This window comes from Bufo bufo, chromosome 4 (genome assembly GCF_905171765.1).
Source record: "Bufo bufo chromosome 4, aBufBuf1.1, whole genome shotgun sequence".
Lineage (NCBI taxonomy): Eukaryota > Metazoa > Chordata > Amphibia > Anura > Bufonidae > Bufo > Bufo bufo.
In genome coordinates, this window is record NC_053392.1 from 338,424,531 (window position 1) to 338,451,218 (window position 26,688).

Consider the following 26,688-nt stretch of genomic DNA (forward strand, 5'->3'; position numbering starts at 1 on the left):
TTCATTTTTGGGTGGTTTCTATTACGTAAGCCTCACAAAGTGACTTCAGACCTGGACTGGTCCATAAAAAGTGGGATTTGGAAAATTTCAGAAAAATTTCAAAATTTGCTTCTAAACTTCTAAGCTATGTAACATCCCCAAAAAATGGCATTCCCAAAATGATACAAACATGAAGTAGACATATGGGGAATGTAAAGTCATCACAATTTTTGGGGTTATTACTATGTATTACAGAAGTAGAGAAAATTAAACTTTGAAATTTGCTAATTTTTCAAAATTTTTGGTAAATTTTGTATTTTTTTATGCAAAAAAATTAACTTTTTGACCCAATTTTAGCAGTGTCATGTACAATATGTGACAAAAAAACAATTTTAGAACGGTCTGGGTAAGTCAAAGCGTTTTAAAGTTATCAGCACTTAAAGTGACACTGGTCAGATTTGCAAAAAATGGCCAAGTCCTTAAGGTGAAATAGGGCTGAGTCCTTAAGGGGTTAAACGCTTATACAAGTAGAGCCCCCCCCCCAACAGAGTGGAGTGAGTGTCAGCAGTAAGTTTGTGTTGACGTCACTGATTATTTTGCCCTTCCTCTGATCCGTCAGAACAATAACCCCCAAAAAACGGATCCTGCCTGTTGAGCATTTGCCTTCACTTGGTCAGCATTTGGTCAGTAATCCATCAGTATTGGATCAGGAGTGGATCCAAAACAGAGATGACACGTGAATGGAATATTTGCATGTCTTCTGTGATTTGTACACACTCCTGCTACCAAATCACAAGCTACAGGAGGTAGCAGGATGTCACAGAGTAGCAGGGTAAACCGCAAGGAGGAGGAAAAAACCAGAGAGCTAGCTCCAAGCAAGAGTACTGCACAAGCAGAAGCTAAAACACAATACTCAAGCAATTAGTAACAGGCTTGAGAGGTTTAAATGTGAAACAGGAAGTAAGATGGCACCCAGCTGAGACACAATCCACCATCTTAACTGAGGGAGAACTTGAGGGCAAGACAATCTGAACTAAACAGACATAGCAGGATGATTCCTGACACACAGAGTGGCCCTATGACATAGTGGTGAGGTGGAAGCAGCATGAGGAGACCACAGAGTGGCTCAATGACAGTGTGCAGGTGGCGGCAACATCAGGAGGCCACAGATTAGCACAATGACAGAGCGTGGAGGTGGCGGCAGCATCAGGAGGCCACAGAGTGGCACAATGACAGGGTGTGGAGGTGGCGGCAGCATCAGGAGGCCACAGAGTGGCACAATGACAGAGTGTGGAGGTGGCGGCAGCATCAGGAGGCCACAGAGTGGCACAATGACAGAGTGTGCAGGTGGTGGCAGCATCAGGAGGCCACAGAGTGGCGCAATTACAGAGTGTGGAGGTAGCAGCAGCATCAGGAGGCCACAGAGTGGCACAATCACAGAGTGTGCAGGTGGTGGCAGCATCAGGAGGCCACAGAGTGGCACAATTACACAGTGTGGAGGTTGCGGCAGCATCAGGAGGCCACAGAGTGGCACAATGACAGTGTGGAGGTGGCGGCAGCATCAGGAAACCACAGAGTGGCACAATGACAGAGTGTGCAGGTGGCAGCAGCATCAGGAGGCCACAGAGTGGCACAATGACAGAGTGTGCAGGTGGCGGCAACATCAGGAGGCCACAGAGTAGCACAATGACAGAGTGTGGAGGTGGCGGCAGCATCAGGAGGCCACAGAGTGGCACAATGACAGAGTGTGGAGGTGGGGGCAGCATCAGGAGGCCACAGAGTGGCACAATGACAGAGTGTGGAGGTGGCAGCAGCATCAGGAGGCCACAGAGTGGCACAATGACAGAGTGTGCTTTTGGCGGCAGCATCAGGAGGCCACAGAGTGGCACAATTACAGAGTGTGGAGGTAGCAGCAGCATCAGGAGACCACAGAGTGGCACAATGACAGAGTGTGGAGGTGGCGGCAGCATCAGGAGGCCACAGAGTGGCACAATGACAGAGTGTGCTTTTGGCGGCAGCATCAGGGGGGCACAGAGTGGCACAATTACAGAGTGTGGAGGTAGCAGCAGCAGCATCAGGAGGCCACAGAGTGGCACAATGACAGAGTGTGCTTTTGGCGGCGGCATCAGGAGGCCACAGAGTGGCACAATTACAGAGTGTGGAGGTAGCAGCAGCATCAGGAGACCACAGAGTGGCACAATGACAGAGTGTGGAGGTGGCGGCAGCATCAGGAGGCCACAGAGTGGCACAATGACAGAGTGTGCTTTTGGCGGCAGCATCAGGGGGGCACAGAGTGGCACAATTACAGAGTGGGGAGGTAGCAGCAGCATCAGGAGGCCACAGAGTGGCACAATGACAGAGTGTGCTTTTGGCGGCAGCATCAGGAGGGCACAGAGTGGCACAATTACAGAGTGTGGAGGTAGCAGCAGCAGCATCAGGAGGCCACAGAGTGGCACAATGACAGAGTGTGCAGGTGGCGGCAGCATCAGGAGGCCACAGAGTGACACAATGACAGTGTGGAGGTGGCGGCAGCATCAGGAAACCACAGAGTGGCACAATGACAGAGTGTGCAGGTGGCAGCAGCATCAGGAGGCCACAGAGTGGCACAATGACAGAGTGTGCAGGTGGCGGCAACATCAGGAGGCCACAGAGTAGCACAATGACAGAGTGTGGAGGTGGCGGCAGCATCAGGAGGCCACAGAGTGGCACAATGACAGAGTGTGCTTTTGGCGGCAGCATCAGGAGGGCACAGAGTGGCACAATTACAGAGTGTGGAGGTAGCAGCAGCAGCATCAGGAGGCCACAGAGTGGCACAATGACAGAGTGTGCAGGTGGCGGCAGCATCAGGAGGCCACAGAGTGACACAATGACAGTGTGGAGGTGGCGGCAGCATCAGGAAACCACAGAGTGGCACAATGACAGAGTGTGCAGGTGGCAGCAGCATCAGGAGGCCACAGAGTGGCACAATGACAGAGTGTGCAGGTGGCGGCAACATCAGGAGGCCACAGAGTAGCACAATGACAGAGTGTGGAGGTGGCGGCAGCATCAGGAGGCCACAGAGTGGCACAATGACAGAGTGTGGAGGTGGCGGCAGCATCAGGAGGCCACAGAGTGGCACAATGACAGAGTATGCTTTTGGAGGCAGCATCAGGAGTCCACAGAGTGGCACAATGACAGTGTGGAGGTGGCGGCAGCAGCAGCATCAGGAGGATGCCACAGAGCGGCACAATGATAGTGTGGAGGTGGCAGCAGCAGCATCACGAGACCACAGAGTGGCAAGGTGACATAGTGTGGTGGTGACAGCAGCATCAGGGGACCACAGAGTGGCAAGGTGACATAGTGTGGAGGTGGCAGCAGCATCTGCAGACCCCAGAGTGACCCGGTGACAGAGTGGGGAGGTGGCAGCAGCATCAGGAGACCACATAGTGGCAAGGTGACATAGTGTGGAGGTGGCAGCAGCATCAGGAGACCACAGAGTGGCAAGGTGACATAGTGTAGAGTTGACAGCAGAATCAGGAGACCACAGAGTGGCAAGGTGACATAGTGAGGAGGTGGCAGCAGCATCAGGAAACCACAGAGTGAACCGGTGACAGAGTGGGGAGGTGGGTGGCAATACGAGTACTAGCTGAAGATGGTGGGTGAAAGAAGGAGCACTTGGCATCAGATGTGTGGCATCAGGTGGGTGGCAGCATCAGAATAGTAGCTGAGGCAGGTTGCCAGAAAAAAAGGTCTCTTTTGTCAAAGTGTTGGTGTGGCACCATGGATGATCTAGTCTGATGCATCAGGCATTGCTGGGTGGAAATCCTGGCTGATCCACGCCTGATTCATCTTGACAAAGTTCAGTCTCTCCATATTTTGGGTGAACAGGCGAGTTCTTCTTGGGGTAACTATGGCCCCCGTCGCACTAAACACCCGCTCTGATGCCACACTACTGGCCAGGCAGGACAGCTTTTCCAGGGCAAACTCTGCTAGTTGCAGCCACAAATCCAGTTTGGCTGCCCAGTAGTTCAGCGGATCTTCAATGTGGGGTGGCAGGGTACAGTCCAAGTATGCCCTCACCTACTGGTTCAGGTCCTGCTCCAGGTCTAGCTGCTGCTGCTGGTAAGTAGTTTCTTCACTAGGCGGGTGAAGAAAACTGCTCATCAGCGACTCTAGCCTCAAGTTGCTGCTGATGGAGCTGGAACTATTCCTGCCCGCCCACCCTGCCACAGCAGCCATGGCAGAGGAACGTGAGCGCAGAGGGCCCCCCGGTCAGACCTGCGAGAGGATGGACGATGGCACAGATAAACAGTGGCCAACTGACTACATAGAATGTCTCTATAGTAGTTCAGTTTGTCCTCCCTCTAAGCAGGTGTAAAAAAAGGCCCCCATTTTGGACTGGTAGTGAGGGTCTAACAAGGTGTAGAGCCAGAAGTCATCCCACTGCCGAATGGTGACAATTCGGCTGTCACTACACAAGCAAGTGAGCATCCATCAGGCCATTTGTGCAAGTGACTCGTAGGCACTCCCTGCCTCCATCTCCACTGCATACTGCCAAGGTGTGTCTGGGTCCTCTGCCTTGTCTTCCTCATCGCCCTGTAGCTCCTCTGGCTGCTCCTGCTCCTCCTCTCCTGTCACCTGTTTGTAAAAACCACCCATTTTGCTTCACATTGCTTGTGCTGCAATGTCCTCCTTCTCCAGTTCAGCCCCCACAGGGCTCATGTGGCCATGAGATCTAGGCGCCACGTCTCCAGTAGCCTGACCAGCCAGATTTACAAGCATCTGTTCCAGGACATGAAGCAGTGGAATGACGTTGTTCATCCTGTAGTCCTGGCGACTGATAAATAACGTGGGCTCCTCAAAGGGCCTGAGCAAACGGCAGGTACTGCCGTTGGCTGACATCAAAGTTACACAGAGGAGTACTCCTGTCCACTTGGATCATCAAGAAATTGTTTATGGGCTTTCTCTGTTCGTATAGTCAATCCAACATATGGGTGGAATTCCAACGGGTGGAAACATTGCATATCAGCCTATGTTGGGGGATGCCATTCTGCCGCTGCAGCTCAAGGAGGGTGTGCTTTGCTGTGTACGAGTGGCTGAAGTGGATGCAAAGTTTCCTGCCCATTTTTAGGATTTCTTGCAAATGGGTGGAAGACTTCAGGAACCGCTTGACAACCAGATTGAAAACATGTGCCATGCAGGGCGCATGGCTCAGCCCTCCTTGATGCAGCGCCGGCACCATGTTCTTCCCGTTGTCAGTCACCATGGTTCCGATCTTGAGTTGTCGCAGAGAAAGCCAGGATTCGATTTCTTGATGAAGGACACGGAACAGTTCCTCCCCTGTGTGACTTCATTTGCCCAGGCAAATGAGGTGCAGAACAGCGTGACACCGCCGTGCCCTGCACATGTGGTATGCTTGAGGGGCACTGTGAATTGTCCCTGCAGTGGAGGCTGAGAACACGGTGAAGGATGAGGAGGCAGAGGCGGACTTTGTCGCAGGACCAACTGAGTGAGAATGTGGAGGCGGAAGCGGTGTGTCACCTGGCCAAGTTGCTGATGTGGCTGTGCCCAAACCACATTCACCCAGTTGGCTGTAAAGGACATGTATTGTCCCTGACCGTTACAGCTCCACATGTTGGCGCTGCCGTACACTTTGGCAGACACCAAGTAATGGCCCACCTTCTGTTCTACATGTGTGTGCAGGGCTGGTACTGCCTTTTTGGCAAAGAAATGACGGCTTGGGACTCTCCACCTCAGCTTGGCACAAGCCATTAGTTCTCTGAAAGGTGCAGAGTCCACCACTTGGAAAGGAAGGGACTGCAGCACCAGCAACTTGGACAGGAGTTCACGCATACTGTTGTCTCTTGGCAATCACTTCGGTGATCGATTGCGGACGGAATGACTGACGAGGAGAAGGAGTAGCAGGAGCATCAGGACCAGCAGATGATGGGAAGAACAGACAGCTCCCTTCGGCTGAGGTGGTGGAGCCTAGACTGCCTGAAACCGGATGCGTGGCACTGGGTAATGCAGCGGTTGCTGCGGCAGGCTGGACCACCACATCGGAGCCACGGTTCTCCCAGGCCACTTCATGGTGATGCTGCATATGTTGATGCAGGGCCATGGTGCCAACATTGGCACCCTGGCCATGCTTCACCTTCTGCCCACAGATTCTACATATGGCCATGTTCTCCTCCTCCGGCGGCTTAACAAAAAACTGCTACACCGCTGAGTAGGTGATTTTACCCCCAACACTCCGCAATGACTGACTGCTACCGTCGCTGCTTCCGTGAACCCGTGCACCACTACTTTCCGGGCAGGTAGGCTCCTGCGAAGCTGGTGGTCTACCCCGGGCACATTTGGCTACCGACCTCCCACTACTGCCACCCTGCTGACTCCCGGTCATGCTAGCGACTTGCTGGCTCTGCTGCTTCCTCACGGGCAAGCTGCCACCCTCTTCTCTCGATGATGATGAAGCTCCTAATTCACCCAGCTCCCAAGTGCGATCAGCTACAACATCATCATCATCATCATCAAGTACTGTCTGCAGGTCTCTGATGTCCTCCTCAACAGTCTCTGTTTCAGAAGCCTCACCGCTCGCAACACCAGCTCCCACGCCACTCTCCTTATCACTACTTGCCCGCCTAGCAGAGGAAGCGGTGAATGTCTCCTCCACATCTTGGCTGGCCAGTAGCTGCTGACTGTTCTTTAGTAGCTCGTCCTCGCTGTATAGTGGGGCTGAGCCCACAGCATATAATACTTGTCTGGCTGAGGGAACAGAAAAGGACCGAGGCAGGTTGAGGACAGGTGAGGGCACAGGGCCTGCTCCTGGGCCATGCCAACTAAGGGTTGTGTCTGACGAACCCACCGAATCTTTGCTGGGGGTGTCTGATGTCACTTGGGACGAAGTGGATGACCGAGTCAACCATTCAAGAACAGCTGGGTTGCCGGTCAAGACACAACCGTTAGATGACACCGGAGGTCAGGCCTCTCGCTGTGACTCCTGCTGCCACGCCCCCTTACTCTGATGCGACCTGTGCTTGCACCAGAAACAATTAGGCCTCTGCCACTCCCCTGTGCAGGGCCTGGCACTTCTCTGTGTAACATACTGTTATAAGTTATATGTATATAAGTTATATGTTCTAAAGCCCTTTTTGTCATGTATTAGTGGCAATAGAAAAATATATTTGCCGTTCAGCGGTTCAGTTATATGTTCTAAAGCCTTTTGTGTCGTGTATAAGTGGAAACAAATAAGGGCCTATTTGCCATTCAGCGGTGCAGTTATATGTTCTAAAGCCCTTTTGTGGAGTGTATACAGTAAGTGGAAAAAAATATATATATTTGCCGTTAAGCGGTGCAGTTATATGTTCTAAAGCCTTTTGTGGAGTGTATAAGAGGAAAAACTAAAAATATATTTGCCGTTCAGCGGTGCAGTTATATGTTCTACAGCCTTTTGTGGAGTGTATAAGTGGAAAATTATATAACTGCACCGCTGAACGGCAAATAGGCCCCTATTTTTTTCCATTTGTACACTCCACAAAAGGGCTTTAGAACATATAACTGCACCGCTGAGCGGCAAATTGGCCCTTATTTTTTTCCACTTATACACGACACAAATGACAAAGCGCTTTAGAACATATAACTGCACTGCTGAATGACAAATATATTTTTCTTTTTTCCACTTATACACTCCACAAAAGGTTGTAGAACATATAACTGCACTGCTGAATAGCAAATAGGCCCTTATTTTTTTCCACGTATACACGACACAAAAGGCTTTAGAACATATAACTGCACCGCTGAACATGAAATATATTTTTCTTTTTTCCACTTATACACTCCACAAAAGGCTTTAGAACATATAACTGCACTGCTAAACAGCAAATATATTTTTATTTTGCCACTAATACATGACAAAAAGGGCTTTAGAACATATAACTGCACCGCTGAGCGACAAATATATTTTTCTTTTTTCCACTTATACACCCCACGAAAGGCTTTAGAACATATAACTGCACCGCTGAACGGCAAATATATATTTATTTTTTCCACTTATACACTCCACAAAATGCTTTAGAACATATAACTGCATCGCTGAATGGCAAATATATTTTTCTTTTGCCACTAATACATGACAAAAAGGGCTTTAGAACATATAACTACACCACTGAACGGAAAATATATTTTTCTTTTTTCCTCTTATTTGTTTTTTGGGCTGTAATTTTCGTACTTCACCACACAATGGCTAATAAGCCTTTTTTTCCCCCCACTAAACCCTGTTAATGGCTGTATCAAACAGCATTTGCACCCCAATAACAAGAATTGTTTGCTGGAATTACAGAGCTGTATAATGGCAATTTAGATCCCCAGTCAGTGCAGCAAGGTGTAATAGGATTGTTCCTAATACCCAAGCTGTAACCTCCCCTACTGAACCCTGTTCTACATAAATGCTGTGGAATGATTCCTCCCTATCCTTTCCCTACACCTTGAATAATCTTTTCCTGCACTTTTCCTGCAAATCATTTTTTCAGCAAAATGAAGTCTTTCCTAGCACTGTCCCTAGCGCCTGCTGACGTCTCTCCCTGCACTAAGTACACTGGAAAATGGCAGAATCCAAGATGGCTGAGGCTATTTATAGGGCTGTGACATCACAGGGCTGGCTGGATGCTAATTGGCTGCATGCATGGAATTATGGGTGATCCCGCCTTCCCAGAGTTTCTTGCTCCATGTCCTCACACGTGCAGCAGCCATTTTAGGAAAAAAAATTGTTATCACGAGGCAAGAGGAAATTCGTATTTGGTGCGAATCAAATTTTTCCTGAAATTCGGATCGAATTCCACTTCATCAACTTCGATTCGCTCATCTCTAATGAAGATGTGTGTCCCAATACTGTTTCATACATGATTGCTACTTTGTCTATGATTGCTATTCTTGGCTTTTTCTATCTGAAATGGCGCATCTCTGCATTAAGTTATGATCTGATTTTGCATCTACCACATGAGTGCCTCTTTCCAGAAATTAATGTTAGTGCCTTTGATTTTATCTGTCATATAAAAAGTTCCAATCTGTTCCACCATAGCTGCACACATTTCATTGACTACAAATATCATTGATGTGCAGGTGGATTATTGGGTTTATCAGAATGTATATCACATAGGGAGAGTATTTATAATCTGTGCATTAGAGATTCACTGGAGTTATCTGCATTAGAGGATTCTAGTTTTTCCATTACAACACCATTGGCTTCCATTGGCTTCTTTTTCATTTTTTCCTGTTCCTCTGTGTCTGCAGCTTCTTCCATAGTGTTTAGAAGTGGCTTTCCAAGTGTTTCTGGCAGCATAAGAGTTAAAATACCAGTAACTAAGGTCAGGGTCCCGACAAGTACCTGAGAAAATACAAATTAAATATGTTACTCACTTTTTGCTTAAAGTTGTGCCTAAACTTATAAATTAACTTTATTAAAACTTGCTCTAAATGAGATTAAATACATTTTTGTAGTATGCTTAAATTATTTTTTTCTACTTTTCTTAGCGAAATACGCGTCTGAAGTTCAGGTGCCTATTGCGTTTTAGAATTTGTACTCCTGTACAGTGCTGTGGTATGCAGGCTATTAGCGGAATGAGTACAGGGCAGGAGTTCCATAGGACATTGCTCCTCTGCCTGTGCCCACTCTGCTAAATGCCAAGCTTTAGGAAAGCAGCACTGGTACAGGCACAAGCAGCTATGTACTATGCAAGCTCCTACCTGTTCAATACTCAGTGCGGTCTCAGTGAATCTGTACTCCCATACACAGCAGTGTGATTTTCTTATCCACTGACTGCTGTATAGCCGTTGCTCCTGCCTTGGAATAACCGTTATCCCCAATTGTCCTTTTCAACTAATGTTGATGCATGATCTAGATATCTACATGCTGTGAGAAATATCGTTATCTTGACCGCTGTGGAATAACCGTTACTTCTGCTCGTTTATTCTTAAACAATCGTTGATGCATGACCCGGACATCCATATGGGTCTTTTTGCTACAAGGGCCTTTTAAGGACAGACAGACTAGGCACGGGGACGGAGTGTTCCCACCATCAGGGTGCATCTCCGGGCTGAGTTAAGTCCAGGGACACCATAGGGATACACTAGAGACCCGGATGGTTTGTCCTGTGGGTATACCATCAACACTAGCCACTCTGTCTGTCACCTTTATCTGGCCTCCAGTATCTGTTTGTGAGTGTTGTATGTTTATTAGTCCCCAGGTGAGGGATTGTGTAATATTTTAAACGTGAAATTAAAAGTTATTTTTTAGGTAGTTGGCTCCTGTGACTCGCTTCTCTATGTACAACTACCCATTACGTATATAATTTGCTTTCGATTAATTGTTCTCATGGCTAGTTTTTTGTCAGGAACATTGTTCACTGAGGATCTCATTAAGGAAGCAAGGGATATCTTTTCAGATAAGGAACTTCCAGGCATCTCGAACTCACTCACCTGCAAGCTCACTTTCACTGATCTCTACGAAGAGTACAAAAATAATATCAAATCCTGGTGGGAAATCAAGTCCCTTGAGAGTTACCTTGAACACAAAATCATACCGCGGGGATTACGCATTGGAATTACCCCCGCCGAACGTATACGCTCCCCGGGTCTCCTGTCCCAATGGGAACAGGAATTAACCAGTAGCTCATTAAGACTTATGAATTTACTCCTGTCCGAGGAACGTATATATTTTGAAAAATCATCTGATAAACTCAGGGGCTCTATTGAACTGGCTGTGACCTTTAAGACTGACCCTGAATTTAATCGACGGGAGTCCTCCCTACAGACGGCGGTGGAGAGATTCCAAGGGCAGATTAAGGAGAGAAAGCACAGACAGTTCAATAGGGACCTGAGAGAATTCAGGGAAAATAGAGCCTATCAGTTTGAGAAACCGCAAAATCAACCTGAAACTGATATCTCGTCTTCTGAACAGGAGTTCTCGGACAGTGAGATACCCAGTAATAGGGGGAGATATAACACAAGACAGGGACAGAGGGGAAGGGGTCGAGGATATTCCAATAAGAATAAAAAATGGCCAAAAACCAGTGGTCAGAGAGGGAGAGAAGGAGAGTATCCCCCACCATCTGGACCCTCCTCCTCATCCTCTTCATCTATTCCGGCACCAGCCACACAGGGCAGTTTTTTAGGAAAGGGTGGCCCGTATCAGCTGCGGGATCGTCCGTAATCCGGGCGCACCCGGGGACCCACGACCAATTACAGATTGTAAATCTTTCCCCTCGAGTCTTTAGTGCAGTAGAAGAATCGTTACTTCGGCGGGGGCTTTCCTTTGTTCCTACCACGAGGTTTGACCCCTTTGTTTGGACCAAGGATGTTCATCTATTCGCCAGGAAACTCAAGTGGCATAAGTTTATGAAAAACAACGACCGCAGGACTTATGAACAGCTGGGCTTGCAGGAGAGTGACTTTGTAGATTTGAGAACACTCTGTGATCTCCAGGAAGAGGGCTCACGCACACCGGGTCTTGGTCCATTTACAGATCTCCGTCCTAAAAGTAAGAGACTGCCCCCTCCCATGAACTACGATCATATTGAAATTTTTTTACAGATGACGACTGATGAAATCAATAGATTACCCCCTAAGAAACCCCATTTTCATAATCTGTCTGGGGAGGAGATGGAAGCATTGCGTAATCTTGAAAAGGATACCTCAATTATAGTCAAACCGGCGGATAAAGGGGGCAATATGGTAGTGATGGGACACATGCAATATAAACTAATGTGTAAACAACTGTTGAATGATAAGAGCTGTTACCGGGTATTGCCCTCTGATCCTACGGAATCTTTCTTGAGAGATCTGTCACTTATTCTTCAGGACGGTTTAACAAATCGGGTGATTAGTGATGCTGAATACCGTTTTTTACTCCCTACGAAACCCCAGACTGCTACATTTTATGGGTTACCAAAAATTCATAAAGGAACGTCCCCCCTCAAAGGCCGCCCCATTGTGTCGGGGGTTGACTCTATTATTCAGAACAGTGGTATATACATAGATAGTGTACTCAAAAGCTTTGTGTCTTCCCTTCAATAACACACAAGAGACACGATGGATTTCCTGCGTAAAATAGAGGCATTGAGCATCGATCCATCGTGGTCTCTTGGTAGTGTGGATGTGGAGTCGCTTTATAGCTCGATTCCCCATGAGAAAGGCCTCATGGCTACATCTGCGTACCTTAAAACAAGGGCAGTTAGCCATGGGGTACACAATTCCTTTGTGATAACCCTTCTTGAGTTTGTGCTTACACATCATTTTTTCCTTTTTGATGGGCAGTTCTTCCACCAGCTCAGGGGGACCGCGATGGGCAGTCCTTGCGCCCCTACTTACGCAAATCTCCTCCTGGGCTGGTGGGAGGACCAAGTGGTCTTTCCTGATACACCATCTTGGTGGGGTGACAAGATCGTCTTCTGGACCAGGTACATCGACGATGTTTTTATCATCTGGAACGGCAGCTCGGACGAATTCGATCTATTCATCAAGGCTCTTAATGTCAACGATGTGGGATTATCTTTTACATCTGAGTTTAGCCCAGAATCGTTGACATTCCTTGATGTGAGGGTTACCAAAACCGGGGACGGTCTTGTCACCTCCACGTTCAGGAAATCCACAGCCACCAATAGCCTTTTACATTGGGACAGTCACCATCCAGTGAGTCTCAAGAAGGGTATCCCCCGCGGACAGTATCTGCGGATGAGAAGGAACTGTTCTGATCGCGAGAGCTTTTACCATGAGTCTAAAAAATTACAAAAGAGATTTTCCACTAGGGGCTACCCCCAACACATTCTTGGGACGGCCTTCCAAAACGCATCTCTTTGTGAGCGTAATACCCTCTTGATACCAAGACAGTCAAGGGGGAGTGACGAGATCATCAGAATTATCTCGACGTTCGATACTATCAGTCAAGAGGTGAGGGATATCATCACTAAGTACTGGCCCATTCTATTAATGGACCCTGACGTATCAGATAAACTTCCTTCCCGTCCCAGCATCACGTTCAGGAGAGGCAGATGCCTCCGTGATAGACTGGTGCATAGTCACTATTTGGGGCCTGCCCCTAAGGGAACCTGGCTGGACCGGAAACCATTAGGTACCTTCCGCTGTGGATCCTGTCTGGCGTGCAAAAATATTAACAACACCAAGATGAACGTATGCTCAGTCACGGGCAAAACATATGACATTTGCGACTTTATTAACTGTCGTAGCGAGGGGGTGGTCTACCTAGCTCAATGTGCATGCCCTAAGGACTATGTGGGCAAAACTTTCAGAGAATTTCGAAAGCGCATACTGGAACATCTGAATGATATAAAAAACAAAAAAGACACCCCACTTGCGAATCATATGTGGGAAGCACATCACGGAGATTCGAGACTACTTTGTTTTTCCGGATTGGAATTGGTCAGACCCTCACCCAGGAGGGGCGACTGGGACCGCAGGATCCTCCAGAAGGAGTCTGGGTGGATCTTCCGGTTCCAGTCGCAATCTCCAGCAGGTTTGAATGAACAGCTCACATTCACTTGTTTTTTGTGAGTCTAGGTTCCTGGTATTCCTGTCTCTGATTTACCCGCCACTTCATCCTCATCTGATAAATGACCAAAAGCTTATCGACACGTGAAGTGTCATTCCGAGTGTAGGTCTTTTTTACATCAGTAAGGCCCCTCTATCATTTATAAGTATTGTATTTATTTATTAAATATACATTTGATAAACTATATTTCATTTGCGAATTGTATGTGGGTTCACACCTGACGTATTTAGTTGTACATTGATTCCAAAAAATCCACCGGTGTCTATACACCTGTCAATCCAACCTCTACCTGTTATCTGGCTATATCCCAATGTTTTCCCTATTGTCTCCATTTGAGTCCCCCACCTCCCCATAGTGGGCTGTCTCTGTCTTCCTGTACCCACTTCCTGATCCACCTAAAAGGAATTAATACAACACCGCCGATTTGGGGCAGTGGTGGAGAGGATCGGACGGTGGAACGCATAACCACGCCCCTTTCTTGCCGCTGTGGAACGCATGAGCTTGAGCCCGCTGATTGTCGATGATGCAGGCGGCGTGTGATTGGATGTAGATGGTGGAACGCATAACCACGCCCCTTTTTGAATCGTTGTGGAACGCATGAGCCGGAGCCTGCTGCATACTGATGATGCAGGCGGCCTCTGATTGGGTGCCGGAGGTGGAACGCACGGCCATATTGGTTATTCTGGCGTGCGTTCCAGCAGCGATCAGAGACATACAGACCTGGGAAAAGCAATCTGGTGAGCATGATCCAGATACCGGTATTGGGTTAAATCTAAGGACTGGGGTTCTTATCAATACACTACAATCGATAGAGTGTTACTACCTGATCCTGCCCAATTTACCTGGATGTCTGTGTCACATGGGGTAATGGGGATGAGGTGATTGGTGCTGGACCGTGGGGGGACCGCCCTCACCTGCAGGGTATAAGTAGTCAGTGTGTGAATCTGCAAATTGGAGCATTATTTTTCAGCCCCCTGGAGTACCCCTGACTGCGGACCACTATATGGAGAGATCTCAGGATGGGATAAGTACAACATATATATGAGTTTTATCGTTATTACTCTGTCCCCTCCTGTACTATTGTTTTGGTCTACTAAAGTGGAACACTGCCTCGGGGTGCTCCAGCTATTTTGGTTCCTTTCTTTCATCTTTTTGAAAAGGGCCATGTAGCCGCTTTATTATAGCAGCAACTTATCTTCTCCATACCTTCTGATATAGTCTCCTGATGAACCTTTGAATGAAGGGGAAACGCGTTGAGACTTTGTACTGAGTGTAATACTCCATGTTATGAGATTCTGGACTGAGTGTAGCAACTTATGTTGTTGGTAGAGAGCTACCCAATGGGATAAACTGCTTTATCATTCTGTTGCACATTCAGCATGTTCTGACATGGTTGATAATCGAATTACACCACTATGACTATCATCTTTGAGATTTTGAATTGACTGCTGTGGAATAACCATTGTTCCTACATGTCTTTCTCCATTAATGTTAATGTATGATCCGGACATTTATAGGAAACTTCAAACAGAGTATAATACTCCATATTGTTGTTAAAGTGCTATCCATCTTGATAAATTGTCTGCACCTTGTTTCTCGGCATGGTCCAACAGGGTTGGCAATTGACCATTTTGCCGCAACCATTAGCCCTGGTGTGATTTTCTTATCCACTGACTGCTGTATAGCCGTTGCTCCTGCCTTGGAATAACCGTTATCCCCAATTGTCTTTTTCAACTAATGTTGATGCATGATCTAGATATCTACATGCTGTGAGAAATATCGTTATCTTGACCGCTGTGGAATAACCGTTACTTCTGCTCGTTTATTCTTAAACAATCGTTGATGCATGACCCGGACATCCATATGGGTCTTTTTGCTACAAGGGCCTTTTAAGGACAGACAGACTAGGCACGGGGATGGAGTGTTCCCACCATCAGGGTGCATCTCCGGGCTGAGTTAAGTCCAGGGACACCGTAGGGATACACTAGAGACCCGGATGGTTTGTCCTGTGGGTATACCATCAACACTAGCCACTCTGTCTGTCACCTTTATCTGGCCTCCAGTATCTGTTTGTGAGTGTTGTATGTTTATTAGTCCCCAGGTGAGGGATTGTGTAATATTTTAAACGTGAAATTAAAAGTTATTTTTTAGGTAGTTGGCTCCTGTGACTCGCATCGCAACAACTCTAGTTTCAATTAAGTTGATTTGCGAGACATTGAATTTTTGTATTAATTTTTCAAATGGAATTAATACAGAAGAGAATAAATAATACATTGCAATCTGCAATACAGTTCAGAATCTTATCTAACAACCTTGTATACGGAGTCAAGTGAAATAGAACACATGCTCACATTGTAAATGATCATTATTAGTGTAAAATGTTATTATTGTACCTAATCTGGAGCATGGTGTTGACCTTTATTTGTAAGTTTAGGTATACTTTAATAGAGCATGCAAAACCACCATAAAGATGTAGATCAGGGATGGCCAACCCTCGGCTCTCCAGCTGTTGCTCCAGCTGTTGCAAAACTACAACTAGCAGCATGCCCAGACTGTCTACAGCTATCAGCCTACAGCTGGAGAGCCGCAGGTTGGCCATCCCTGATATAGACTGTGGACTATGTTAAAGAAAATAGAAAGATGAAATTTTCAAATGTTATTTGAATGTGATTTATAGAGTTAAAATGATATTTGGGTAACCTGAGTTATAGAAGTCAAAGAGCCTGTACCTGTGGCATGAATATCCATACATCTGTCAGGTAAACACAGAATGGCGCAACCACACTACCAACCCGGCATATCATGCTCCCACTACCAACAGCCAAGGATCTAAAATTGCAAGAAAATAAACTCATATTAGGACCTGAAAATAAGAATTATACTTTATAAGTTACGTCAACACTTCAAATCAAATCTTACCGTATGAGTGTTGGGTATAGTTCAGCTGTGTATAGGTAAATTAATCCAAATGCAGTACCTACTGAAAACTTCCCTGCCATGCTCATAACAATGGTTATTGTATTGTAGTCCTGTAATGCAAACAAATGGGTTAGCCTCACAACTTTGTGCTAAAAATGTAGGGGGGAATTTGTTATTAGGAGAATATTTGAAGTCAGTTTTGCTTCAGTCTGTGTTGGAGTACTTTGTGCCACATTTATCAAATGGTGCATGTTGTTTGATAAATTTGCCTAGTCCTTAAACCTAAGGCTAGGTTCACACGGGCGTTGTGGGTGCATTGCAGGAACATGCGCGATTTTTCCCCGCGAGTGCAAAGCTTTTTTAATGCGTTTTGCACGCGCGTGAGAAAAAACGGCATGTTTGGTACCCAGACCTGAACCCGGACTTCTTCACAGAAGTTCAGGTTTGGGTTAGGTGTTCTGTAGATTTTATTATTTTCCCTTATAACATGGTTATAAGGGAAAATAATAGCATTCTGCATACAGAATGCTTAGTAAAATAGTGATGGAGGGGTTAAAATTTTTTTTTTTTATAAAAATGTAACTCACCTTAATCCACTAGTTCGCGCAGCCCGGCTTCTCTTCTTTCTTCTTCTTTGAGGAAAAGGACCTGTGGTGACGTCACTGCGCTCATCACATGGTCCATCAAATGATCCATTACCATGGTGATGGATCATGTGACGGACCATGTGATGAGCGCAGTGACGTCACCACAGGTCCTTTTCCTCCTGGACAGCAAAGAAGAAGACAGAAGAGAAGCCGGGCTGCGCAAACAAATGGATAAGGCGAGTTAATTTTTTATTTTATTTGTTTAACCCCTCCAGCCCTATTTTACCAAGCATTCTGTATTAAGTATGCTATTATTTTCCCTTATAACCATGTCATAAAGGAAAATAATTATGATCGTGTCCCCATCCCGATCATCTCCTAGCAACCATGCGTGAAAATCGCACCGCATCCGCACTTACTTGCAATTTTCACGCAGCCCCATTCACTTCTATGGGGCCTGCGTTGCATTAAAAATGCACAAAATAGAGCATGCTGCGATTTTCACGCAACGCACAAGTGATGCGTGAAAATCACCTCTCATGTGCACAGCCCCATAGAAATGAATGGGTCCGGATTCAGTGCGGGTGCAATGCGTTCACCTCACGCATTGCACCCGCGCGGAAATCTCGCCCGTGTGAACCCAGCCTAACACTTATCTCTAGAGAAGCTACTCCAATTTTCCTACTCCACCCTGCTTCTGGAGTGAGATTGCGACTTATTTGCGGCTTTCTAAAAAGTCTCAATGATAAATCTGGAGTGAAACTCATTAACATAGCTCACCACGCCCACTTTTCCATCCATATTACAAAACTGGAGTGATTGGTGTACACATGCAAAAAGGCGCAAAATTTTGCGCAAGTGAGTGTAAAAAGTCGCAAATTTTTGCACAATCACATACATTTTGTGAGTGCAAAAAAGTCGCAAAAGCCCTATTTTGTGACTTTTTGATGCCAGAATTCTGAAGTGAAGGTATGATAAATCAGGGCCGTAGTGTTGTGCAGAACGTATAATAAGGACCTTGTTCATGCTTCTCAAACCAGTTATTGATGAAGTGTGGTGTGCCTTTCATGTGTCCCTGATTCAGTAGTGCAGTTCCACTGCCCTGGCACAAGCATTCTTCCGTCCCTGAGATCTTTCTTTCCTTCCTCTCTGATCTGCAGTATACAACAACTTTCCTATCCATGCTGCCATGCTATACATAGCACTGAGAGAAGGGAGGGGGAAGAGCAGACAGAGATGACCTAGCCAGGAGAAGTAAGCTGTCTGATCTATGTCAGACCCAGCAGGCTACGTGAGGAAGCAAAATGGTAATTTTTAATTAGGACTATTTAGAAAGTTGCTTAATTTTACATGTAGAAAGCAAGTGACCAAGGAAAAAAAATCTGAGCAAAGGTGTCCCTAACCTTGAGGAAGCTTTTTTTGGGGGAAAGTGGTGCAACAAGGCTTTAACATGCTAAAATGCTAGCATAAAGGACAGTTGTTTTACTACAACACAATGAATGATACTTTTGACATTCCATGGGCCTATAACACAGCCAATTTAAAAAGTTTTCTCATCAAAAGTAAATGAGACGAGGAAACCTAAAGTTTAGTTCAGTAAAGCATTTTTACTATAAAGTATCTATCAGCCTCAACCAGTTCACCTTTGGGATGCAGTTTGATAAGAATTTAGCTGAAAGAGCAACTATGAGCAGATTTGTACTTCTGAAACTCTCCACTTTGATTGACAGGGCCTGGTGTGATGACATTTACACTGCCTGGCCCGTCAATCAAATTGCAGGGGGATCGGCAGTTGCAGAGAGCAGAGCCTCTAGGTGTAACAACAATGCCCGTGTTGGAGCGCTCCACACTACTTTAGCAAGAAGATGTTTTCTTCAATGCTTCCATAGATTTTTAATAAGTGGGTCCTGGATTCTGTAAATATGCCTGCCAACACCAGACGCGTTTCGGAATTTACCTAACTCCTTCTTCGGCTCCATTCACACGTCCGCAATTTCATTCCGCAGTTTGCGGATCGGAATTGCGGACCCATTAATTTCTATGGGGCAGCACATCGGGTGCGCACTTCCGTTCCGCAAAAAAATAGAACATGTCCTATTCTTGTCCGCAATTGCGGACAAGAACAGGCATATTCTATTAGTACCGGCAATGTGCGGTCCGCAAAATGCGGAACACACATTGCCGCTTTCCGTGTTTTGCGGATCCGCGGCTCCGTGGATCCGCAAAACACGTTGCGGACGTGTAAATGTAGCCTTCAGTGGCCATTTCGGAAATGTATGGAAGCATTGAAGAAAACATCTCCTTGCTAAAGTAGTGTGGAGCGCACCACAGACACTACAAACTTCACCTTATGAGGTTCTGGACAGTTTGAAACCAGAGCGCTGGATCACGTGGGACGCTAAGATCAAACAACAGTACCGTGTAAATTACTGAGACCGTGAGACCTCTGCTGTGAGAAATATCATATGCACCAAGTATAGAGATGCGGAGGCAGAGGTGAGTCTGCAGATTACCACGTGGGACGCCACTGTCGGTGAATATTAACCATTAACAGTGAGTACGCATTACTGATCACTGCCAGAACTATATTACTAATAATAACTAGTACCAATATAGGCGAATGGAAAGAACAGCCTAATGGAGTTATAGTTGAATGCTGGATACAACATAAAACACGAATTGTTCCAGTGCAACATATCATCATTTTTTTTACATTAAACAAAACAATATATCTATAAGCACGACAAGTGTGGACTATTTGGATAGAAACAGAAGTCTCATTATACCATCTATACTATTTGGATAGAAAGAGAAGTTTTATCATAATAGCTATATGATTACCCAGAAATAAGAGTGTTATCACCAACAATATTATGCAGTTGTGGCATGTACTATGAAACCCTATTGTTGGTTGTATGTGTAACAGATACCAACTATATATGTAACAGATGGTTACTATATACAAACCGGATTCCAAAAAAGTTGGGACACTATACAAATCGTGAATAAAAACTGAATGCAATGATGTGGAGGTGCCAACTTCTAATATTTTATTCTGAATAGAACATAAATCACAGAACAAAAGTTTAAACTGAGAAAATGTACCATTTTAAGGGAAAAATATGTTGAATCAGAATTTCATGGTGTCAACAAATCCCCAAAAAGTTGGGACAAGGCCATTTTCACCACTGTGTGGCATCTCCCCTTCTTCTTTCAACACTCAACAGACGTCTGGGGACCGAGGAGACCAGTTTCTCAAGTTTAGAAATAGGAATGCTCTCCCATTCTTGTCTAATACAGGCCTCTAACTGTTCAATCGTCTTGGGCCTTCTTTGTTGCACCTTCCTATTTATGATGCGCCAAATGTTCTCTATAGGTGAAAGATCTGGACTGCAGACTGGCCATTTCAGTACCCGGATCCTTCTCCTACGCAGCCATGATGTTGTGATTGATGCAGAATGTGGTCTGGCATTATCTTGTTGAAAAATGCAGGGTCTTCCCTGAAAGAGATGACGTCTGGATGGGAGCATATGTTGTTCTAGAACCTGAATATATTTTTCTGCATTGATGGTGCCTTTCCAGACATGCAAGCTGCCCATGCCACACGCACTCATGCAACCCCATACCATCAGAGATGCAGGCTTCTGAACTGAGCGTTGATAACAACTTGGGTTGTCCTTGTCCTCTTTGGTCCGGATGACATGGCGTCCCAGATTTCCAAAAAGAACTTCGAATCGTGACTTGTCTGATCACAGAACAGTCTTCCATTTTGCCACACTCCATTTTAAATGATCCCTGGCCCAGTGAAAACGCCTGAGCTTGTGGATCTTGCTTAGAAATGGCTTCTTCTTTGCACCGTAGAGTTTCAGCTGGCAACGGTGGATGGCACGGTGGATTGTGTTCACTGACAATGGTTTCTGGAAGTATTCCTGAGCCCATTCTGTGATTTCCTTTACAGTAGCATTCCTGTTTGTGGTAGAGTGTCGTTTAAGGGCCCGGAGATCACGGGCATCCAGTATGGTTTTACGGCCTTGACCCTTACGCACAGAGATTGTTCCAGATTCTCTGAATCTTCGGATGATGTTATGCACAGTTGATGATGATAGATGCAAAGTCTTTGCAATTTTTCGCTGGGTAACACCTTTCTGATATTGCTCCACTATCTTTCTGCGCAACATTGTGGGAATTGGTGATCCTCTACCCATCTTGGCTTCTGAGAGACACTGCCACTCTGAGAAGCTCTTTTTATACCCAATCATGTTGCCAATTGACCTAATTAGTGTTAATTGGTCTTCCAGCTCTTCGTTATGCTCAAATTTATTTTTCCAGCCTCTTATTGCTACTTGTCCCAACTTTTTTGGGATTTGTTGACACCCTGAAAATTGGAATCAACGTATTTTTCCTTTAAAATGATACATTTACTCGGATTAAACGTTTGATCTGTCATCTACGTTCTATTACAAATAAAATATTGACATTTGCCATCTCCACATCATTGCATTCAGTTTTTATTCACAATTTGTTTAGTGTCCCAACTTTTTTGGAATCCGGTTTGTACAACTTTAGGGCTCATGTACACAAACGTATTTTCTTTCTGTGTCCGTTCCGTTTTTAAATTGCAGACCATATACAGAACCATTTCCGTATGTCCGTATTTCCTTTTCCGCAAAAAAATAGAACATGTCCTATTAAGTCAGTGCTTTCGGCAACCCCATAGAAATGAATCAAGGGTGGCCGTGCATGCGTGGTGCGCCCTACTTCACTTTGCCAGCTTAGTTTACGAGATAGGTGCTGGTCCCAGAGATGATATGCCCCCATTGTCAGAGATGGGAATACTCCTTTAATAAAGAACAATAAAAAAATAAATGTTTAGCCCAAAAAGAGTTGAATGTAATGATAAAAAATTGCCACCAAAGGTGTCTACATCCTTTAAGTCCTACAAAAAAAAATTGGATTGCTCCGTGCATCTCAACCCATCTGCCCTCATCTCCACCCATCTGGTACAGTGCAGCACAAGCATTACCTCTATCTTCCTTGCATTTATACGTCACTAACAGTATTCAACTGCCTAAACATGCCGTATACAATACATACCAAACAAATAGGACTGCTCATCCTCATTATAGCCTTTCGACCATTATGCCTAGCCTCAAAATCTGTGCACAGGTACTGCTACACAGGTTACATTGTGGTGAAAGTATAACCAGTTGTTTTATCAGAAAATTACAAGGGCAATACAGATGCTTGAGAAAGACCATGTGATGGCAGAAATATTACCTGTTTGCTAGTCTAGTGAATTGGCTTTTCCCCCCCCTACATAATCTATGTTCTGGGGACCTGGGTCAAGACGGCAAAGAGTATATACAGGTGGTGCTGAGGAGCGACCCTGAGGGACACAGGTGGTCATGAAGGTAAATTATACCATGTAATAAGTGGTAGTTTAACATATAAATAAGAAATACCTTCCAATAGTGGCAAAATAATACAACAGTATCTTTTACTTGGAGGGAAAGGAATAGCACGGATACCTCTGGAATGACCATAATTACAATACAGATGACAGTACTGAGTAAAAGGAACGGAGCCAGTGTATTCCTTCTTCCAAGTTTGTCCATACAGAAACAGCAGACGATATATGATGGAATCTCCACAGCACCTACAGTATAAAATAATTTTCAGTAATTATTTCATTTTTAGTTGAATATGCCTAGATAATAACATATAAGGAATTAGGATGCTTGTAAAAAAAAGTGCCATATTGTTCTCTCTTTGACATGTACTAAGATTTATTAGTAGGTAAAAGCTATGCTATTATTTTAGAATGTTGCTCAGTCCCACTGTCGGACTGGGGTGCCAAGGGCCCTCCAGAGACATTCATTTTGGAGACCTACTGTACAGCTACATGCAAATATTACCTACTCACATAGTGAAGAAAAGACACTACAGGATGATTGATTATGGGGGGTCCCTGCACCAACTTAGAGAAGGCAGGTCCCTGGGGAAAGAGGATGCTGGCTAGCCTTCCTCTATACAAAGAAGTCATCTCAGCCCCCCGATGTATCTATAATAATAATCTGGGTTGTTTGCTAAATAATCTTTTCACTTTTTATATGAACTTAGGCCAGTTGAGGTGTTGTATGCTGCCTATCCATATGTAGCGCTGTCTACTGAATCATGTGCCACTTGTGCAGGGGGTGGGGGACTAGGGACCTTGCTCTAGGGCCCATTCGGGCATTTACCCACCAGTTTGAGCCTGCTCAGGCCTAGAATCCTAGAACATAGAGAGGTCAAGCTATATAGTGATAGCTCTAAAAACATATTTAATGTGTATGGAGTATGGAGATTTGGGAAACCCATCTTTTCTATAACATGCAAATACCACTGTGGCTGCAATATATGGAAAACTCCTTGAACAGGGTTGCATAAATTAAAAATTCATATAGTGTTTATGCAATATACAGCACTGTATAATTTGTGTGCTTGTACACTTGATTATACTGACAATATTAATACCTGCAAGAAATAAGTTGAAATATTCATTTCCTCCCAAGTTGACAGAGTTTAAAGCAAATACATAATATCCAAAGCTTCCAGTAAACCAAATAAGCCACACAGATACGGTCCTTCTGGCAAACGTCCAGTTGTGAAATAGATCAAATAAGTTGTGTTTTTTGGCAGGCTGGGCATCAGTTCCACTAGGCTCCCTGCCCTCCTCCACCGGGCATAATTCTGATAACTTGAATTGAGTGCTCACTTTGTTCCACTTTTCCATTGTTGCAATGACCCTTTCTACCTCTTTGCATTTTCGTTGGGACTGCAGCCAGAATGGAGTTTCAGGTAGCATCCAGCAGCACATTACGAATGGTAGGGTGATGACAGACAGTATTAATTGATATATCCACCAAGTACGCACCAAATAACCAACTAGAGCCACGATCATAACTCCAACAGCAAAGAAAGTATGAATGTGTATTGAGGCCCAAGTGCGAAATTTACTTCCTACATATTCTGTCACATAAACAAACACCACAACTAGGTAGCCACTCGACACCTGAAAAGATAGAGAACGCGATCATTACTGTACAACCAGTCCTTACACTGCACATAAAAAAATGTTAAGTGCCTGCACATACCAAAGAAAGTTATTTTTTAGATTAAGGACTTATGAGTATATTGCAACTCTACGCAGTTTCCAAGTTACATGACATTTATGGGACTATACTGTACTCTATATGCTTCAATTTCAAATTATGGCATACTCCATCATTACATTTTTTATATGGCACCAAATAGGCAAAGTTGCTTGCTGCCTCTGCCTCTGTACCGCCTCTGTGCACACGCCTCTGCTGTGTGTATACACGTGGGCATATTTATAGGTGGTTCACAGATAGAAGTTGCTACCGGGCCCAGTAGCTGGAGGGGGCCATAAAGTCCTCCCTGCCACAGAAGACGTCACCAGTATTATAAAAAGTACATGAAAGGTGGGGGCTGTGCTACAGATTTTGCACTGGAGCCTAGGATCTTCAAGTTATGTCTCTGTGTATATGGGCTAAAGTTGACATTTCAGTTTCTTCTGAAACTGTCTTTACTCTGCAACTGCTGTAAAGACTAATGATAAATGAAATAAAGGTAGGTCCACATGAGCTTTACAGTTTGCCATGATCAGTTGTCATGTTTCATAGAAATGACTGGTACCCATCAACCAACCCATCAAGGTCCTTTTTTTCTTGTAGGCTGTGCCCAACCTATCATGACCTATATGGATTAAAACAGTGGAGATAAACTGAGATCCATTTGCACCTGTCTTCCAATTTGTCACCCATTGCCCTCAATGAAAAAGATACCATTGCTGACTATGACTTGCATAATTTGTATTAAAATTGTTTTTTAGCGAAACATAAAGGAGAAGATTTAGGGTACTTTCACACTAGCATTAAAGTTTTCCGGTATTGAGTTCCGTCCTAGGGGCTCAATACCAGAAGAAAACATTTCAGTTTTATCCTAATGCATTCTGAATAGAAAGCAATCCGTTGGGTATGCATCAGGATGTCTTCAGTTCAGTCGCTTTTACGGTATTTGGCCGGAGAAAATACTGCAGCATGCTGCAGTATTTTCTCCGGCCAAAATTCCGGAACACTTGCCGGAATGCCGGATCTGGCATTACTTCCTATAGAAATGTATTAGTGCCAGATCCGGCATTAAAATTTCTGCATTGATGGATCCGGTCTTCCGGTCTGCACATGCCCAAGACTTTAAGAATGTGAAAATAATAAATACCAGATCCATTTTTCCGGATGACACTGGAGAGACGGACTTGGAATTTCAATGCATTTGTCAAACGGATCTGCATCCGGAAACAAATGGTTTTAGTTTGCACACGTTTTTCCGGATTCGGCAGGCAGTTCCGGCAACAGAACTGCCTGCTGGATTCCTCTAAGGGCCATTTCAGACGGGTGAGAATTCTGTGCGGGTGCAATGCGTGAGGTGAACGCATTGCACCCGCACTGAATCCGGACCCATTCACTTCAATGGGGCTGTTCAGATGAGCGGTGATTTTCACGCATCACTTGTGCGTTGAATGAAAATCGCAGCATGTTCAATATTCAGCATTTTTCACCCAACACAGGCCCCATAGAAATGAATAGGTCTGCGTGAAAATCGCAAGCATCTGCAAGCAAGTGCGGAAGCAGTGCGATTTTCACGCATGCTTACTATGAGATGATGTAAGTAAATTGATAAAAGTCAATTTACTGTCTTATTTTTCCTTATAACATGGGTGTAAGGGAAAATAATAGCATTCTTAATACACAATGCTTACTAAAATGTGGCTTTAGGGGTTAAAAAATAAATAAATAATTAACTCACCTCATCCTCTTGTTCGCGCAGCCGGCATCGTCTTCTTTCTTCTTCCTTCAGGACCTGCCAAAGGACCTTTGATGACGTAATTTCTATCTTCAAACAGCAGGACCTGCGCTGACGTCGACACGTGGTGAGCGTGATTACGTCATCAAAGGTCCTTTGGCAGGTCCTGAAAGAAGAAGAAAGAAGATGATGCCGACTGCGCGAACAACAGGATGAGGTGAGTTAATTTTTATTTTATTTTTCGAACCCCTAAAGCCACATTTTAGTAAGCATTCTGTATTAAGAATGCTATTATTTTCCCTTATAACCATGTTATAAGGGAAAATAATAAAATATGCAGAACACCTAACCCAAACCCGAACTTCAGTGAAGAAGTCTGGGTTCGGGTCTGGGTACCACAGTCAGTTTTTTATCACGCATTGCACCCACGCGATAAAAACTGAATATCGGAATGCAATCGCAGTCAAAACTGATTTTCCCTGATCGCAGACGCAACGCATCCGGACCTAATCCGGACAGGCTCGTCTGCAAGGGGCCTAACGCAAGTGTGAAAGTACTCTTACTAATTATTGATCCAGAATCCTGGCTTACTTTGTAGCTAAAAACGTCTGTTTTTAGTTAAATGAGGGAGAGGAGCAAATTTCTTAAAATGAATCTGTCACTTTAAATATGGTGTCAGAAGCAAGTTATAGAGCCGGAGGAGCTGAGCAAATTGATATATAGTTTGTGGGCTTTGAAGTCAAAGTGGTGGTCCTGTCACTGACAACCTTTCCTGTATCAAAGAGTATACACTGATAGCTG

General features: G+C 45.0%; 1 protein-coding gene across 1 annotated transcript in view; it reads right to left on the minus strand.

Annotated features, from left to right (window-relative positions):
- Positions 1-8,897: 8,897 nt before the first annotated feature.
- SLC22A16 (solute carrier family 22 member 16) overlaps positions 8,898-26,688 on the minus strand; it is a 64,903-nt gene continuing 47,112 nt past the window's right edge. Inside the window, exons 4-8 of the mRNA XM_040428877.1 lie at positions 23,539-24,076; positions 22,554-22,681; positions 16,439-16,548; positions 16,249-16,348; positions 8,898-9,340 (exon numbers count right to left, since the gene is read on the minus strand). Coding sequence (XP_040284811.1) covers positions 9,122-9,340; positions 16,249-16,348; positions 16,439-16,548; positions 22,554-22,681; positions 23,539-24,076 — 1,095 coding nt within the window. The 3' untranslated portion in view covers positions 8,898-9,121. The remainder of the gene's footprint in view (positions 9,341-16,248; positions 16,349-16,438; positions 16,549-22,553; positions 22,682-23,538; positions 24,077-26,688) is intronic.